This window comes from Asterias rubens, chromosome 9 (assembly GCF_902459465.1).
Source record: "Asterias rubens chromosome 9, eAstRub1.3, whole genome shotgun sequence".
Lineage (NCBI taxonomy): Eukaryota > Metazoa > Echinodermata > Asteroidea > Forcipulatida > Asteriidae > Asterias > Asterias rubens.
The window spans coordinates 10,881,555-10,898,744 of NC_047070.1; the positions used below are offsets into that span (position 1 = coordinate 10,881,555).

A 17,190-nucleotide genomic window follows, 5' to 3' on the forward strand; every position below is an offset into this window, starting at 1 on the left:
TGGCAATTTACTGTAAGTCTTCTGCCAACTTGCATTCAAAGGTATCCCATTCTGTATTTTTAAGTTACAATATATGCTATCAGTAATTTTTGTATGGAATAGATTAATATCACATTTTGTGATCGTACAATTTTTATTTGCTTTATGTGAAACTTGGTGATGATAGCATTCTTGTTTATGATTTATTTCTTATTTACAGTGCATTCATCAAAACTATTACAAAACATTTACAAGGATCAATATAAAAAGCATCTTTACAAAACAATAAAAACATTTAACTGCATGTTAAAAACAAGAGAACAAGTGATTTAAATAATGTTATTAATTATAGTCAATACTATTTATTATTTTGTTTTTCATATTTTTTTGTTTTTTTTACATTCGATTGCAAGGATGCCGATGTCATTACAATGTGAAATATAAGAGACGAATTAGATAAAATAAATTTGAACTTGTTAGTTACTGCTATACAATCAGGAAAGCACCTATGCGTACCATTTCGACCTTTCGATCAGTATGCCTTCAATTCAATTCAATTCAACGAACATGTCCACAAAGGGTAATCACTTAATAAGAAAACAAAACAATAGATACAATAAAACTAATACGTGGAGGCATTACCCTGCCCAGGAAGCCGAAGCTTATAAACGGAATGCCTTAAACACACACAAAAATAGACTTAAGTAAACAAGAAAGAACAAGCAAAACAAAATACAAAAGACAAAACAAAACAAAACAAAACAAAACAAAACAAAACAATGAAACAAAAACAGACAAACAAACAGAGGGGACATAAGCTGTAGTAGACATCAGACGGACATATGCAACATTACGACACGGTTAATAAAAGAGGTACCAAGCAAAATAAAGCACATTTAAACCAAGACAAAATACATGTAAACTATGCTAAATATACTGGGAGATAAGATGGTTTTTGAAAGCGGTTTTAAATCGGCCAACAGAGGACTTTGATTTTACAGACTGCCCGAGTCCATTCCATAGACGTGGTCCATGAAAACGAAGCTTTAATTGGCCACTTTGAGGTTTGGTAGACACTTTGGTGTTTCCATGAACGTCACGCAGGTGATGTCCAAAGATGAGTAGGCACTAAAGTTTGGGCAGCTACAACGTTGATGACATAACCACTGCTCCCGAGACCGTCATGGCATTGAAAAAAAAAGCTCAACCCTCCCTTTCTTATACATGTGTATAAGTATCCGTTGTCGCAGCAGGACACGAACAAATCCAGGCAAATCCGTTTCACTTCAACATTTTTATTTTACTTTCGTGGGACAAATCTCACGAACAGAGTCTTCGGGGCCAAATTAGTACTGCCAAGTGTAAGAGGAATCTGAAATACAACGTGATATGTTTTAAATCATGTTATCGGTAAAACTGTTTTTTATTATTATTTATAGGCTATCACATTTTCCAAGGTGCACCTGACAACTCCCAGTTAGCAACTGGCTAATCAAACATTTTTGGGTTAGTTACTCTGTGTATGAATTCAGTTAGTATTCTATTTTGCCCTAAATTCTAAGAGAATACGCTTGAGAAACAAATATACATCAGACTTGAGTAGCCAGACCAAGGCCGTTTACCTGCTGGATTTGTTACAACATAGACTGGTCCGCTGTCTCAAATTCCCCATTATATAGTAAACAAACGAGCTTTCTTTCTTGTATTAATTATAATGTTTGACACACCTGACCACTTCCATACAAGGGTCCACCCCTGGACTGATGAAATACGATGACTAATTGAAATACTGTGGAGTTCTTATAAGAAATAGTTTATACATCGATAAATAAGGGAATCAATGTGTGATGGTGAAGAGGTTTTTAACTAGTGGTTTAAACCCAACGAGGCCTGGTTCTTGATAATTTTTCCGAGACGAAGTCGAGGTAAATGATCAAGAACCAGGCCTCGGTGGGTTTAAACCACTAGTTAAAAACCTCTTCACCATCACACATTGATTCCCTTTCATAAATACCTTTTCGGTCAAAAAACATCAAAACTTTTTGGTCAAAAAGTTAAAAAAAAAGTGCAAAATTATAATTGTTCAATGATTTTTTTCAACACAACACCCCTCAAGCTATGAAATGGTAAGGCCCTCGGGTAAACAACTCCTTATAAGGAGATTGCTGTGCGCGTCGCGCGTATCGCGTGATGTGGCACAACTTTTGCAGCCCTTGCTCTCGACCAATAGGAATGAATAAACTGTTCTGCTCACAACCGGTCATAAACACTGGTCATTATCAATGGTTTAAACACCCCACGTGATGCGCTCTCCACCAATAGGAATAGCGAATAACTTTCTGAGGTATTTATAAATGACTTATATTGAGATAAGCATTGGAAGTTGCCAGCATTCAGGGTTTTATAACAACCTCCCAAATGGACTCTTGCGCACTTTTTAACACGGACGTTCAAAAGACTCAAAATAATTTCTGCAGAAAGACAAAAATCTCGCATAGTATAAAGCCATTTGGTTTTCTTTTGGTTACCACACTTACCTCAGTTTCCGGGCTGACCTCAAACCGGAAGTTCTGCATCACACGTACCAGTGCCATTTTAATTACCAGCAAGGCAAATCGCATGCCGATGCAATTTCTAGGTCCAATACCAAAGGGCAAATAAGTACCGGGTTGTATGGACTCTTTGTTCTCGGCACTAAACCTGTTGGAAAAATACACACAATGAACAAATAGGTTGAAGTTTGACAGGGACTGTGAGGAAATTAAAGAACTACTCTCTCAAAGGCACTGTACAAGTTTGGTATTATTGTCAAAGATCAGTATTCTCACCAGGTGTATCCCATCATAAGCATAAAATATCAAGTCTGTGAGAATTTGGGCTCAATCGGTCATCGAAGTTGCGAGAAATTGATGAAAGAAAAAAAAACCTTGTTGGACGAATGTGTGTGCTTTCAGATAGGAATAAAAGACTTCTAAGCCAGACGTCTTTTAATATCTTAGTGAGAAATTACCTCTTTCTCAAAAACTACGTTACTTCAGAGGGATTCGTTTCCCACAATGTTTTATATTATCAGCAGCTCTCCAACGCTCGTTACCAAGTCAGTTTTTAAGTTAATATTTGTTTTGAGTAATTACCAAACGTGTACCTTCCCTATAAGGCCGTTAACACAGGCCTTGATAACGAGAACGAAAGCGATAATGTACACCCTCGATTGGTTGAATGAGCGTGGGCGTATTCTGTGGGCGTATTCTATTCGCAGCAGTTCAACCAAAAGAATGCGTTCTCTTTGCGTTGTGATCGTTATCGTTTACGTTATCGCTGCAGTGTTACTTGGCCTTTAACGTACAAGAGCGAAACCCTCTCTTTTGTCCACCATACCACTCTTGCAAAGAGCCATATGGCGGACAACTCTTTTTAGAAGAAAAACATGTTTTTTTAAACTGAAGGCTATCCCGAACCGCTTAGATGGGCTAGTCAGCTTGGGTAGATTCTTGCCCATGCAGGAAGTACGTCATGCGTTCAGTGCATAGCAGTGTGAGCGTGATGCATGATGGGACTGAGCAGTTACGGGGTACCAACGAGCGTGCTTTATACGTCTGCTCATCCGAGCGCCTATGGTTAAGGCAAGGCGCCAGGGACGAGCGAAACTTTCAACTTGATTTAGAGTGAAGGTTGCTCCAAATTCACTCAAAAAAAGTGATACATATTGACTTTCACTATCAAATGAGTGATACTGACACCCTTTAGGACAAGAGATTGAAATTTTCACTTCAAAAATGTGATGCAATGGTAAAAGAAAGCAGAGAAAACTCTGGATCATTGTTTCACCTTTCAGGATCGAACTTAGATGGGTTTGGCCAATACTCCTCGTTGTGGTGAATTGGCCATACGGCCACCACAACAGCAACTCCCTTTTCTATCGTTAACCCTTCATAAGTGATGGTCTCGTTACACACGCGATCAAATCTAAAGACAAAACATACAATGTATTTTTAGACTTATCCATTTTTAGTAAACCAAGCACGCTGGTATAGCATGGACGACCGAATATTAGTAAAACTCTGAAGTGGCAGTATTATCATTATTATTATGCCTATTCATGGTTGGTTGCCATAGGCAAAATTACATTGAATTTACAAAATTTACAGTTAAAACATTAAATTTACAGACAGAATATCGCAAGGGATTCGATCATGATTTATCATGTTTTGACAAGGAAACAGACACAATCTTCAAAATCGCAATGCAAGTAATAAAATATAACATTAAAAAACGAAAACATTTGCAATATCAGCAGCGATTTGGGGTTGAATATTTTCTTACATTGTTCCAGCTGGATACATGCGCAGAGTTTCACTGACTACCTTATCGAGGTAGTCCATCTTGGCGATGACGTCATAGCCTAGGCTGTCCCGTGTGGGGGCGCTCTTGTCAATCTCTGCTTGCAGTTTTTCTTGGATGTCTGGGTTAGTTGCCATGGCGTACGCAGCGAAGCTTAGGAGAGCATTCGTAGTTTCGTACCCGGCCAAGAAAAATATGACACCCTTGAGGGGGATTTAAAAACACATGAAGATTGTTCTCTTAAAAATTCGATGACCAATGGGAGACTTTGAGACGCTTGGTGGCAGCAGACTTACCAGGTAAGTTTCCATTGTTTACGTAGTTCTGAGCGTGCACACATTATCGAGAACAATGGATTTTACCTGGTAGGTCTGCTGCCACCAAGCGTCCTGAAAGTATCCCATTGAGCCCAATGTTGTACAGGTTTGTTAGGTCCAAATAGCAGCAATATAACATTCTGGTTGGATAACAATGTACCTGCGTTTTGAATATCTTTTTGTAGGGATACACCAAGTGGGAATACTGGTCTCTGACATTTACCAAACGTGTCCAGTGCCTTTAAACACCCTGTGATGTTAAATGTGGATTTCTCTTGGGTACCCATAGACAACAAGTGTACTGTAATTGTGCATAAAAATACATTTTGGTTTCTCGTTAAAAATAAAAACACAAAAAAAACGTAACGTTAACACATTTCTTTATCACCTGAGCCATAACTTCTTCAGTTGTCAAAGCCTTGCGGTTAGAAACGCCCTCTTTGGCAACATTTGTCCTTTCTTCATCTGTGTCGTTATGAGCATTCAGCATCAACTGCAACATATCAACACGCTGAACAAAATAAAGACAAATAGTCAATTTTTCCAAAGTCAAACAAATTGTAAGCTTGTGATTTGTACGGCCTCTCATGTCCACCACCCGGCCCATGCTCACAACCCGTCCCAATTACAATGCCCACCAGACACAGGTGTCTGGACTGGCTGTCAGGGACTAGATAACATTCACGGGTTATTCATAAATACCTAAGACAGTTTATCCATTCTGATTGGTCAGTAGGGAATCACGTGGAGGTGTTTGAACGGATGATATAACACAGGTAAAAAGTGTTGAAACATGGGCGGGACACGCGAGGGTTACACCTGTGCTTATTAGACAGTTTCTTCATACCTATTGGTCGAGAGCAACGGCTGGAACGGTTGTGCCACATCACGCGATACGAGCGATGCACGCAGCAATCTCCTTATAAGGAGTTGTTTACCCGAGGGCCTTACCATTTCATAGCTGGAGGGGTGTTGTGTTGAAAGAAATCATTGAACAATCATCATTTTTGCGGTTATTTTACTTTTTGACCAAAAAGTGTTGATTTTTTTGAGTGAAAATGTATTTATGAATATCAAAGTGTGTTGAATCGGTTTTCAACTAGTGCATGGTATAAAACCGCCGAGGTCTGGTTCTTGATAATTTTACCTCAACTTCAATTTTACCTCGACTTCGTCTCGGTAAAATTATCAAGAACCAGGCCTCGGCGGGTTTATACCACTAGTTGAAAACCTCTTCACCACACATTGATTCCCTTAATTATTACATGACCTCTGTAGCAACCCTCGTTGACCATGTCACGCTAACCAATGTACAAACATCCTATTTACCCGTACTCTTGATTATTCTCTAGTCTGCTCTCTTCGACTTACCCTCCTGAACCCAATTTCATTGAGCTGCTAAGGAAACAATTTGCTAAGCATGAAAATTTTGCCTTGATAAAAACAGGATGGGGCCCTTACACCGGCCCAATTTTCCACTAACTTGATTTTTAGAATAAGCAAACAAAAGCTGAATACGAGTAACAAGCAATCAAGCAACAGATGGAAGTTTTGAAAGTAATCCTGGCGTTTTGTTTTCAAGGAAAAAAGTTCATGCTAAGCCAATTTGTGTGCTTAGCAGCTCCATGAACTTGGGCCCTGGTTAGCCCAGTGCGAAATATTGCTCTGCGGCCCGATTAAGTGTTCACCTCTCAACTCCTGTCTTCTCTTCACTACTCATTGTACCTAACCACGATCCTTTGTAAAGCCTTATATAGTTTTTAAAATAAATGTAAATAAGGTTTTGGAACCGTTTGATTGTTTTAACCCAATTAAATGTAGATATGTACAATAAAACCAACCCTTGACAACTAACCCGTGAAGTTGGTCGCGTCAAATTGAGATGTCGACGAAAATTCAGTGTGAATAATTATGTCAACAGAGGGAAAAAAAGACTACCAGGAAAACAAAATCTGAGACATGTTACTGACAGAAAGATTCTTAAATTTAAATTTGGGGCCATAAACGGATATCTTTTTACGTAATCACATTACATCAAAGATTATCATAATAGAGGTTATATGAATAACAAAAATCGTACTCCAGGTGCGTCTTTGCTAGAAATTAATAAAATCTGTTCTAAACAGTGATAACAATTGCAGACATTGAGGGACTTTCGGGACGCTTGGTGGCAGCAGATTTACCAGGTAAATCAGTTGTTCTCGGTAATGCGCGCATGCTCAGAATTATGTTAACAATGACAATTTACCTGGTAAGTCTGCTGCCACCTAGCGTTCCAAAGTCTCCCATTCTTATGATTGTCTGCATCGTTTTACATGTTATTACCTTAGGAGCAGATTTCCCTTCCTCTTTGCGAAGTTTACAAGCGTCCTTTGTTACGTCAGAAAAAAACTTAGTCGCGCTGGTATCAAAAACACCAATGTCGAAGTAGTCAAATACGGGCCCAAGGATCGGAAAGACGGCTACCCGCGAAACAAACATAACATATAATATCAAAAACAGATGTGATTCAAAATGATGTTAAAAGTTTAGACTACTTTTATGAATCTACACTTCGTGTAAATTCATTACAAACTTAAGTAAATAGTTCAACTTCAAACTAACTTTCCAAACTGAAAGATAGAATGAAGTGCAACACAACGTAGCTGAATTTACAAAAACATTTTTCCAGTTGAGAAAAAAAACACTTTTAGTATCACATTTTTTTTAGCTGAGCAAACTGACGTTGTACTCGACAATGGTGCAAGCACTTAAATATGCCTGCCTATATAAAATAGTAAAATAGTAAAATGTGACCTGGTGACCCACCACCGTTTGACGACGTATACGGAATTAGATAGAAGTTGGATAGACTAACTAGTTTTGTTACCATTGAGAAATCCAATTCATTGAAACTGTTACATAACCAAAACGTTTCAGTCAGAGATCAGACTCTAAAGTGTAGATTCGTGAATACAATGTACTCTCCTTCGGCTCGTACATTCTACTCACGAATCTACACTTTCTCGTCTATTCTCCTTAAAGGCAGTGGACACTATTGGTAATTACTCAAAATAATTATTAGCATAAAACCTTTCTTGGTGACGAGTAATGGGGAGAGGTTGACGGTATAAAACATTGTTAGAAACGGCTCCCTCTGAAGTGCCATAGTTTTCGAGAAAGAAGTAATTTTCCACGAATTTGATTTCGAGACCTCAAGTTTAGAACTTGAGGTCTCGAAATCAACCATCTAAACACACACAACTTCGTGTGACAAGGGTGTTTTTTTTTCTTCATTATTATCTCGCAAGTTTGATGACCGATTGAGCTCAAATTTTCACAGGTTTGTTATTTTATGCATATGTTGAGATATACCAACTGTGAAGGCTAGTCTTTGACAATTACCAATAGTGTCCTCTGCCTTTAACTTAATTGTTCTTGCTAGCAGTTCTAGTTAGGGTTTCCTTCACAAAAAAAAATAATAATAATTATTGTGTCCTCACCGGAAAGTAGTAAGGCTGGTTTGAAGAAGCTGAAATTAACCGCCTTCTTGGCATGTTTGATGAATGGATCATCCTTGTTTTTCTGTGAATCCACTTCCAATCCGAATCCACACCTTGCACTAGCGTCCATAGAAAAACCTCCGAATATCCTACAGTTAAAAAAACCTGTTTATTAAAGCCATTGGACACTTTCGGTAAACAGTGTTGTCCACAGCCCACACGTGTATCACAACTTATATTTAAAATAACAAACCTGTGAAAATTTAGGCTCAATCGGTCATCGGAGTCGGGATAAAATAACAGGAAAACCCACCCTTGTATCCGCACGTTTCGCTGTGTCATGACATGTGTTTAAAATAAATCCGTAATTCTCGATGTCGAGAATTGATATTGTTTTATGTTTTCTCAAAAAGTAAAGCATTTCATGGAATAATATTTCAAGAGAAGTCTTTCACCATTACCTTCTGTACCTTATTTGTAAATCTATGAACTTTTATTTGTTTCTGTTCCGAAAGTGTCCGATGGCTTTAAAGGCACTGGACACGTTTGGTATTTGTCAAAGACCAGTATACTCACTTGGTGTACCCCAACATTTGCATAAAATAGCAAACCTGTGAAAATTTTGGCTCAAATGGTAATCGAATTTGCAAGAGAATAGTCAAAGAAAAAAGATCTCTGGCTGTGCTCCATGGTCATAATGGGTTGATGTGGCTTGCAGCCAAAGGTGCCCTTGAATGCCAGCTTCTCGAACACGTGTAGCCGCGTCCTTCGCAATTCAGCTCTTAGCTGCGAGTATGGATAATTAGCCCCCCAAATTATTATTATTAAACAAACACCCAAACGCCAACAAACAAACAAACAAAAAAACAAACAAGCATACACCCCAACAAACAAACAAAAACAAAACAAAAGACAAACAAACAAACACCCCGACAAACAAACAAACAAACAAACAAACAAACAAACAAACAAACAATAACGAAAACACCAACCACTACTACAAAATCAAAGGGAAAGAAACAATATAAAAGAAACATGATCTGACTCACCGTCTACAATCGACAGATTTCCCCCCACTGTGTGCTTCGTTGATATTTCCAACCAAAGTATCACAACAGTCATTTAACAATACAGACATCTGAAGAGATAACATTAATTTAACTCACTAATAGGGAGCCAACTTGTGGGACGCTTGGTGGCAGCAGACTTGCTGGAAAAGTCATTGTTCTCAGTAATGTGCATACTATGCTCTTCTTGACCAACGGTTTGAAAACCACTGATGTAGCAGTTATATCAATGTTACTCATATATCAATTAACAGTCGCTATGTCATTGGTGAATAAAAAGTGATTGGGTGTGTCGAAATACAAGATCTGCAAATAGTGACTCAATAATTAATACTGCCTTTTAAAGGCACTTTACACCTTTGGTAATATTGTCAAAGACCAGTATTCTCACTTGTTGTATCTAAAGTCCTGCACGAAATAAATCAGTGAATATTTTGGTTTGGCTCAAAAAAAAGAAAAAAAAAAGGAAAACGCACTTGTTGCACAATTTGTTTGTGCTTTCATAGATGCAAGTTGTTTTAGATGTTCGAAAAAACGAGTTGACTCGGAAGAACTCTGGCGCGAGCCTCAGATTGTGACTTCAGATGTTCAGGGTGAAGTCAGAATGGGCTACATAATTAATTCAAATTCAAATCCAAGTTCAATAAAAAACATTTATTTCGGTATTGCCCTCACATGATAAAATACATAATATGTCATCATGACCCGTTCGGATGGATCTGGTCAATAAAATAATGTGGAATTCTACGTCCCGGATTTCTACATTGTGCAGTGAAACAGAAACTCCGGTATTCCGGATCCGGTTTAAGGCCGTGTCCGAAGCGGCGACTTAGGCTAGAGCTACGGCTAGATCAGCAAGCGTCTGCCAGTGTCTAGCCGTATAGCTGTAGCCGAAGTCGCCGTTTTAGACATGGCCTTAGTCTGACCCATGCATGTTTAATACTTCACAACTGACGTCACACTTAGAGGCTCGTCAAGATCCCGACGGTCACGTGGTACGGATGTACCGTTGATCCCGAATTAATTTCCCAGTCAAATTCTATGTACACGTTTACATTTAAAACATCAACAGGGAGGTTCAGCTGCACCATACGCGAGCAAAAACGTGAACGTAAACGTAAGAAAATTGTGTCGTTTCTAGGTGACGCCACCACTTGGGGCTTATTTCATGCTCACGTATGACGTCTGCAGTAAGTACCTGACGTGAGAAATGGTAACTTCACATTATGCTTAAAACGTGAGATTTTTTACAACAACATATCCTGACGTAAACGTTCATATTTTTGCTTGCGTAACGCGCAGCTAATCCTCCCTCTGTAACCATTTAACTCTATGACTGTGACACAATGTTGTTCCCAATTAAAACACTGGATGAGTAAAGCCGATACCCAGAGTCTTTCAGGGGACCAGTCTAGTTACTACTCACCAGACGCATTTTAGACGCACTGAACGACGGTGTAATGACGTTACGGACATCCTTCCAATCTTGGAAATCCAGTATTGTTAAGCCCTTATCTAAAGGCCGCTGACGTAGTGGTAACTTCTGCAATAGAAAACAGTTAATTTGCAACAGTTAATTTGTTAGATCGTCCGCTTTTGGTAAATTTGTCTTTATGCCACCAACTCTACACGAAAACCAGTCTAAAGGCCTTCGGACACTGGGATCAGGAAAACTGGTGGGGAAACGAAAACAGTCGATTTGGGCCACAGAGGTGTAATAGTGGGTCGCCAACTATAGGAAATCCGGAACCCTGACATCTTCAATGCTGAACAGAGCGCTAATAGAAAAAGCCCTCTCCCTCACCTCATACGCCTTGCTAACAACCGAATTGAAATAGTATGCGGATTTGTATGAGCTTTTGAGATCATCTTCTTACTTTCTTAAAGACAGTGGACACTTTGGGTAATTGTCAAAGACCAGTCTTCTCACTTGGTGTATCTCAAACCTGTGAAAACTTGAGCTCAACTGGTCGTCGAAGTTGCGAGATAATAATGAAAGTAAAAACACCCAGGTCACACGATGTTGTGTGCTTTCAGGTGCTCGATTTCGAGACCTCAAATTCTAAACTTGAGGTCTCGAATTCAAATTCGTGGAAAAACTACTTCTTTCTCGAAAACCACGCCACTTCAGAGGGAGCCGTTTCTCACGATGTTTTATACTAAATTTATATCAACCTCTCCCCATTACTTGTTTACCAAGTGAGGTATTATGCTAATAATTATTTTGAGTAATTACAAATAGTGTCCACTGCTTTTAAGATGGCATTGAGAATGTACCGGACTAGGTTACTGTTCCACAACTTTTAAAACAAATTTGTTTTATATATTACTGTAAAAAAATAACTCTCCTTAACCAAATATTATGTCTTAAATTTGTAATAGTGATTTTTGTGTTGTACTTTTTAATCTCTGTATGTTTTCCAGTCTTTCGACCTCTGATTGCCATGGGAATTTTGTTTTTAAAGAATAAACCAAATATTATGAAATCCTACCCTACGATTGTTGAAACTGGAGAAATTCTTGATGCAGACATTCCTCACGATCTCAGGATCAGTTACAATCAACAATGGTTTCCTAAAATCATACATCCTAAAAAAAAGGTGGGGGGGGACACCAGAACACAAACAAATTTAGAAAATCACAAGAACAACTTTGGTTATTGTCAAAGACTATGTGGCCCAATAATAAACAAACGAAACACGGACATCTTATCGCTGTTTATTAGGCACTTAAAGACACTGGACACTATTGGTAAGTGTCATGTGAGACCAGTCTTCTCACTTGGTGCATCTCACAAATAACAAACCTGTGATCATTTTAGCTCAATCGATCATCGAAGTTGCGAGATATTATGAAAGAAAAAACACCCTTGTCGCACGAAGTTGTATGCTTTCAGATGCTTGATTTCAAGACCTCAAACTCTAAATCTGAGGTCTCGAAAACTACTTCACTTCAGAGAGAGCCATTTCTCAAAATGTTTTAAACTACCAACCTCTCCCCATTACTCGTTACCAAGTAAGGTTTTATGCTAATAAATATTTTGAGTCATTACCAATAGTGTCCACTGCCTATAAAAAAAAATGAGCTTGAAATCAATATGGCACGCTTGGAAAGCATATCTCTTGTGTTTTAGCACTCGGAGCAATTAGAATTCATGCATGTTAAACATTGCTGCATAATGTTATGAAGAACTCTAATGCGGGTTGTCGAGTCTTTAGTGGTTTTGAAACCACGTAAGACACGCATTTCATTGAGCAAGACACTTTACCATTACTGTCGTCATCAAGGAGTAAATTGGTTTTAGATACGCCTTGGGACCGACAACCCGCTAAACTATTTTAATAAGATGCAAACAAATGTTTCGGGACTACAATCGTTTTAGTACTTGATTTAAAATCGTTTAATTATTTTAAACGTGTTTAAGTACTTAAAAAGGCGTCCATGTTTAAATCGTTTTAGTACTTGTTAACACAGTGTAAGTACTTGTGTTAAATTGATGTTATACTTTAATCTTCGATAATTCTGTTTAGACACAAATTAAATCACAATGAATGGCGACTCCCTAAAGGTCTTACCCGAAAACTTTGCCATACTTTTTCGCGAAATCAGCAAAGGTATGATGAAATCCCTGTTTGGTATGAAGAAAAACCGTAGTTAACAAACATACATTTTGGTCTTTTATGGCTTGCATAATTAATATTCGAACGATGTATTGCCTAAGTTTGGTGGGATTGTCCTTATTGTCCTTAAAGGAACACGTTGCCTTGGATCGGTCGAGTTGGTCAAAAGCGTTTGTAACCGTTTGTTATAAAATGCATATGATTAGAAAGATATTTTAAAGTAGAATAAAATGCTCCACACAAATCACTCGGAATGGCGTGGTTTTCATTTTACCCCGTCGAACTAACACGGTCGGCCATTATGGGAGTCAAATTATGACTCCCATAAATGACCGACCGTGTTAGTTCGCAAAGTAAAAGGAAAACCACGCAATTTCGAGGAAAGTTTGTGTGGATCATTGTATTCTACTATTAAATCATCTTGCTAACCATATGCATTTTATAACAAACGGTTACAGACGCTTTTCAAAGAACAACTGGACCGTTCCACGGCAACGTGTTCCTCTTAGCAAGAAACATAATCATGATTTCTTCAGAAATTTGTGGAGGTAGTGCTTTCTGCTCTCTACCAGCCAGGCTTCTGATGGATGATATCCTTCATCCGTATGGACTGTAAAGGGGATATCAAAATAATCAAATCAAACTGTTCAAAATAATTTGTAAAAACGACGTTAGTTTAATAGTAACATAAGACTTAGTCATCACTCAAAGTGATGTCTTATAATGACTTACTAAAGTCGCTTTGACTAATTATTTTTTACAGTGTAAAAGTTTTTAATAACTCCCAAATAGTTCTCGTTCTAATTTAGGACTACCTTTTTTAAATCGACCCCCGGTAATTTTCCATAGCTAAACGTAATTCTGAGCACGTGCATTTCCGAGTTTAAAGCCATTGGACACTTTTGGTAAGAAGTATTGTCCAAAGGCCCACACTTCGTGTATCACAACTGATTAATAAAATAACAAACCTGTGAAAATTTAGGCTCAATCGGACGTCGAGGTCGGGAGAAAATAACGGGAAAACCCACCCTTGTTTCCGCACGTTTCGCCGTGTCATGACATGTGTTTAAAATAAATTCGTTATTCTCGACAACGAGAATTGATAATTGTTTTAATGTTTTCTCGAAAAGTAAAGCATTTCATGTAATAATATTTCAAGAGAAGTCTTTCACCATTACCTTCTGTAAACCCTGTAAATTATTTGTAAATCTGTGGAATTTTATTTTTTTCTGTGCCGAAAGCGTATAATGGCTTTAAGGGGTTAGGGCTATAATGATAACTTTGAAACGTACGTGTCGCCATTGTAGTATATTCCCAAAGACTGGGACGTAGTCAGCAACGGGAATACCCAGTCGCTGAAAGTACTGATGACTCCACCAATCGTACCTGGAGATAGACATAAAATACGTACAGAATTGTAACGTTTTGGGTTGTGAAGTTGACGAAGCAATCATATAGTTTGTACGGTGGCCCTAAAGGGACACCCTACATAAAAATAGACGTCAATACGCTTAACAAAAGTCACGAATTGTGCCCCAACACGTAAATACTGACTCCAATTATTATTGGCACACAAAGTCGTTAATAGTCAACATTCACGACTGGAGAAAAGTCACCAGTAAACGGTTTAAGCATAAATACTTGCGGTATTTAACAAATTATCCACGCATTACTGCGAAGACGAGAATCCTTTCAAAAAATAGTAAATACTTTCACTATGCTGTACTGCGCGCTTCTCACCATGTTGCTTTAAATGGTCCTTAATTGTGTATGTCTTTACCAATACATAATCCCAGAGCATTTCTTCGTTTACGCCATTAAAGTATAGTGGTACGTTAAATCTTTAACGGCGCAGGATACACTTTGGTAATTGTCTGTTAATATGCATAAACTGACAAATCTGTATAAACTTTGAGCTCGATTTGTCATTGAAGCTATGAGAAAACAATGAATGAAAGGGAAAAAACTATTTGTGTGTGCTTCCAGATGGTCGAGAAAGAATTTGCGTAAAACCTTTAAAATTTGTTGGTGACAACTTTTCCTTTAACAAAACTACTTTAGTTTAAAACTACATTAGTTTAAAGGGCATGCCGTTTCTAAACATTCTTTACCAACAGTAGCTCTCAAGTGCCCTTAACCAGATATAATTATCTTTTAAACAACGCTTCATTATATCATCAGTTCTCCAGCGCTGTTTACCAAACAAATTTCTACGAGTATTAAATACAAAAGGTACACCCCCTTTAAGAATACATATAACCTTGAGTGCCAGAGCTTTTGTGCAAATGCTACAAAGCATTGTGCCCACGTAGGGCCCCCCCCCCCCACGTACAAGCATACAAGAACCCCCCCCCCCCCCATTGTGTTCATTGCACTCTGGAATGGGGCCCTGTTTGCTCTATATAGCTATGATTGTACAATAAATCATATTGAGAAAAACAAGAAAGAAAAACTTAAATGGACTCAATCTCGACGGTGACGTGTTTTAGATTCAAAGCCCTCTGCTTGTTACATAATAAAACTGATAACTGAAGCAATAATCAAAAACCGAATACACCGAAATCGGATACTTACCTTACTCCTATATGCGGGGTTAATTCGGAACCCCCTGTTTGCGACCGTTAAGTCTTCAGGAAGATTGGGGTGGGGGGAAGGTTACTGTTATTGTGCTACTAGTATTATTGTATGGGACGCATTGCGCCGGGTGGTCCGGTTGGCGTAATGGTATTTTTCATCACCTTCCACATCTAGGACCCTGATTCAAATCATACCGGGGGCACTTTGTGGAGGGGGTTTCAGTCGCTACCTGACTGTGTGGAGTTTCCCTGGAATAATTATCTGAAGGGACGGGGGGGGGGGGGTTCCTCGCACCTCAAACTGAAACACACTTGGGCTTGTCTTCTCTTCATTGGTTTCTTGGCAAGCTGAAAGCCCTTGGCTTATGGTTCAATGCAAAACTTCTACCTCCATGGTCAGATACTTACTTCCACGGTCTAATCCCGTGTTGGTAGCCTACAGTGGAAATTATTCTGGTGACAATTTTACACACGGGACAGTGGCACGCAGCTACACAGTAACTGAAATACAGGCGTAAAGCAAGGACACACGCACGTACCTTTTGCTATCTCTAACTACAAAATGTTGCACCAAACTTTGTTTCATCACTAAAACGTATACATTAATCTAAGCAACAGTTTTTGTTTACTCACCAGGCGACTAAAGTTACGATTCCGATAACTAAAACCCACGTAACTGACAGATCCACTCCCAAAATCTCCATTTTGATTAAACCTAACTTTCACGAACCTAACACATACAAATACCTTGCGTTATAGTGCATGTACTTGGCGCAGAGATTATTCCAGCCAACTACAGGTAAACCATCTATGGCACCCTGTTGTGCCGTACTGTTGTGTCTAGAAGAGCAAAGGTCAACGAAAACATCGACCACCCAAACTACGGGGTATCAGAAATGCTAACCAAGACACGCAGGTGACTGGTTAAAGTCTAACACCTCAATGCATTGATTTCACTCCCTACTGCTAAAAGAAAATCAGGTCAGAGTATTATAATTGGGTCATCTGCCAAAACATAGACTTATGGACAAGTCGTTTTATTTAAATGTTTTAGTGCGGTATAAACAAAACGGCTTTCTTGTAACTATCTCGCGAGACTCACTCATGCAGGGGAGAGCCGTTTCGCTCTCCCCGGCAGACATATCATACAACAAGTCTAACAAAAACAGGTATAAACTACGGAAGCGTATAATTTTATAGGACATACCGAAAAAAAAATCGGGCTCCACTATTTCGCCCGGGCGGATTACTATTTCGCCCGGGCGGATTACTATTACTTGTTTGTCTGTTGTTTTTTCGTTGTTCAAAGACCCTTTTCGAAACCACGGCTTCGGCTTTTGATTCGGCTTCAGGATCCGTCCTCTAGTCTGAAGCCCTGAGCGCCTATATGCACATCACGCGTAAAGTTGTCAAAACAACCGAAAGCCAAGCTAGCCTGAAGCTGAATCCAATGCCGAAGTTTCGAAAAGGGCCTTTTGCAATTTTATAATAATATTCTATTCTCCACTTGTGGTCTACCCTCTTTGCTTAGGGTACACTTGGCCAGAATTGCAAAAATCAAAATCGCTCTACTCATTCTTTGGTAAGAAAATATCTGGTTTAATTCTTATGAACAAAATGTTCAACAACAACAATATTTCTACCGTTTCATGGAAGGATTAAAGGAAGGAAGTTTTAAAGGAGGTTTGATAGCAACATCAATGCCCCCTTGCACTAGTTAAAAGCAATGTTACACCCTATTAAGCTTTTAGCACCATTGTTTTAATCCTAAAATGTAGTTGTAAATACAATACAATTAATCTGTCAAC

General features: G+C 38.7%; 1 protein-coding gene across 1 annotated transcript; it reads right to left on the reverse strand.

The window, feature by feature from the left end:
* Positions 1 to 313: 313 nt before the first annotated feature.
* On the reverse strand, positions 314 to 16,152 carry LOC117295059 (cytochrome P450 3A29-like). Its single transcript, XM_033777630.1, has 13 exons — positions 16,016 to 16,152; positions 14,099 to 14,192; positions 12,762 to 12,814; positions 11,679 to 11,775; positions 10,613 to 10,729; positions 9,169 to 9,257; positions 8,120 to 8,268; positions 6,963 to 7,099; positions 5,026 to 5,148; positions 4,303 to 4,523; positions 3,808 to 3,945; positions 2,517 to 2,679; positions 314 to 1,351 (listed from the first exon to the last, which is right to left on the reverse strand). The coding sequence occupies exons 1-13, from the start codon at positions 16,084 to 16,086 to the stop codon at positions 1,280 to 1,282; spliced, it is 1,524 nt and encodes a 507-aa protein (XP_033633521.1). The 5' UTR covers positions 16,087 to 16,152; the 3' UTR covers positions 314 to 1,279.
* Between the last annotated feature and the right edge of the window lie 1,038 nt (positions 16,153 to 17,190).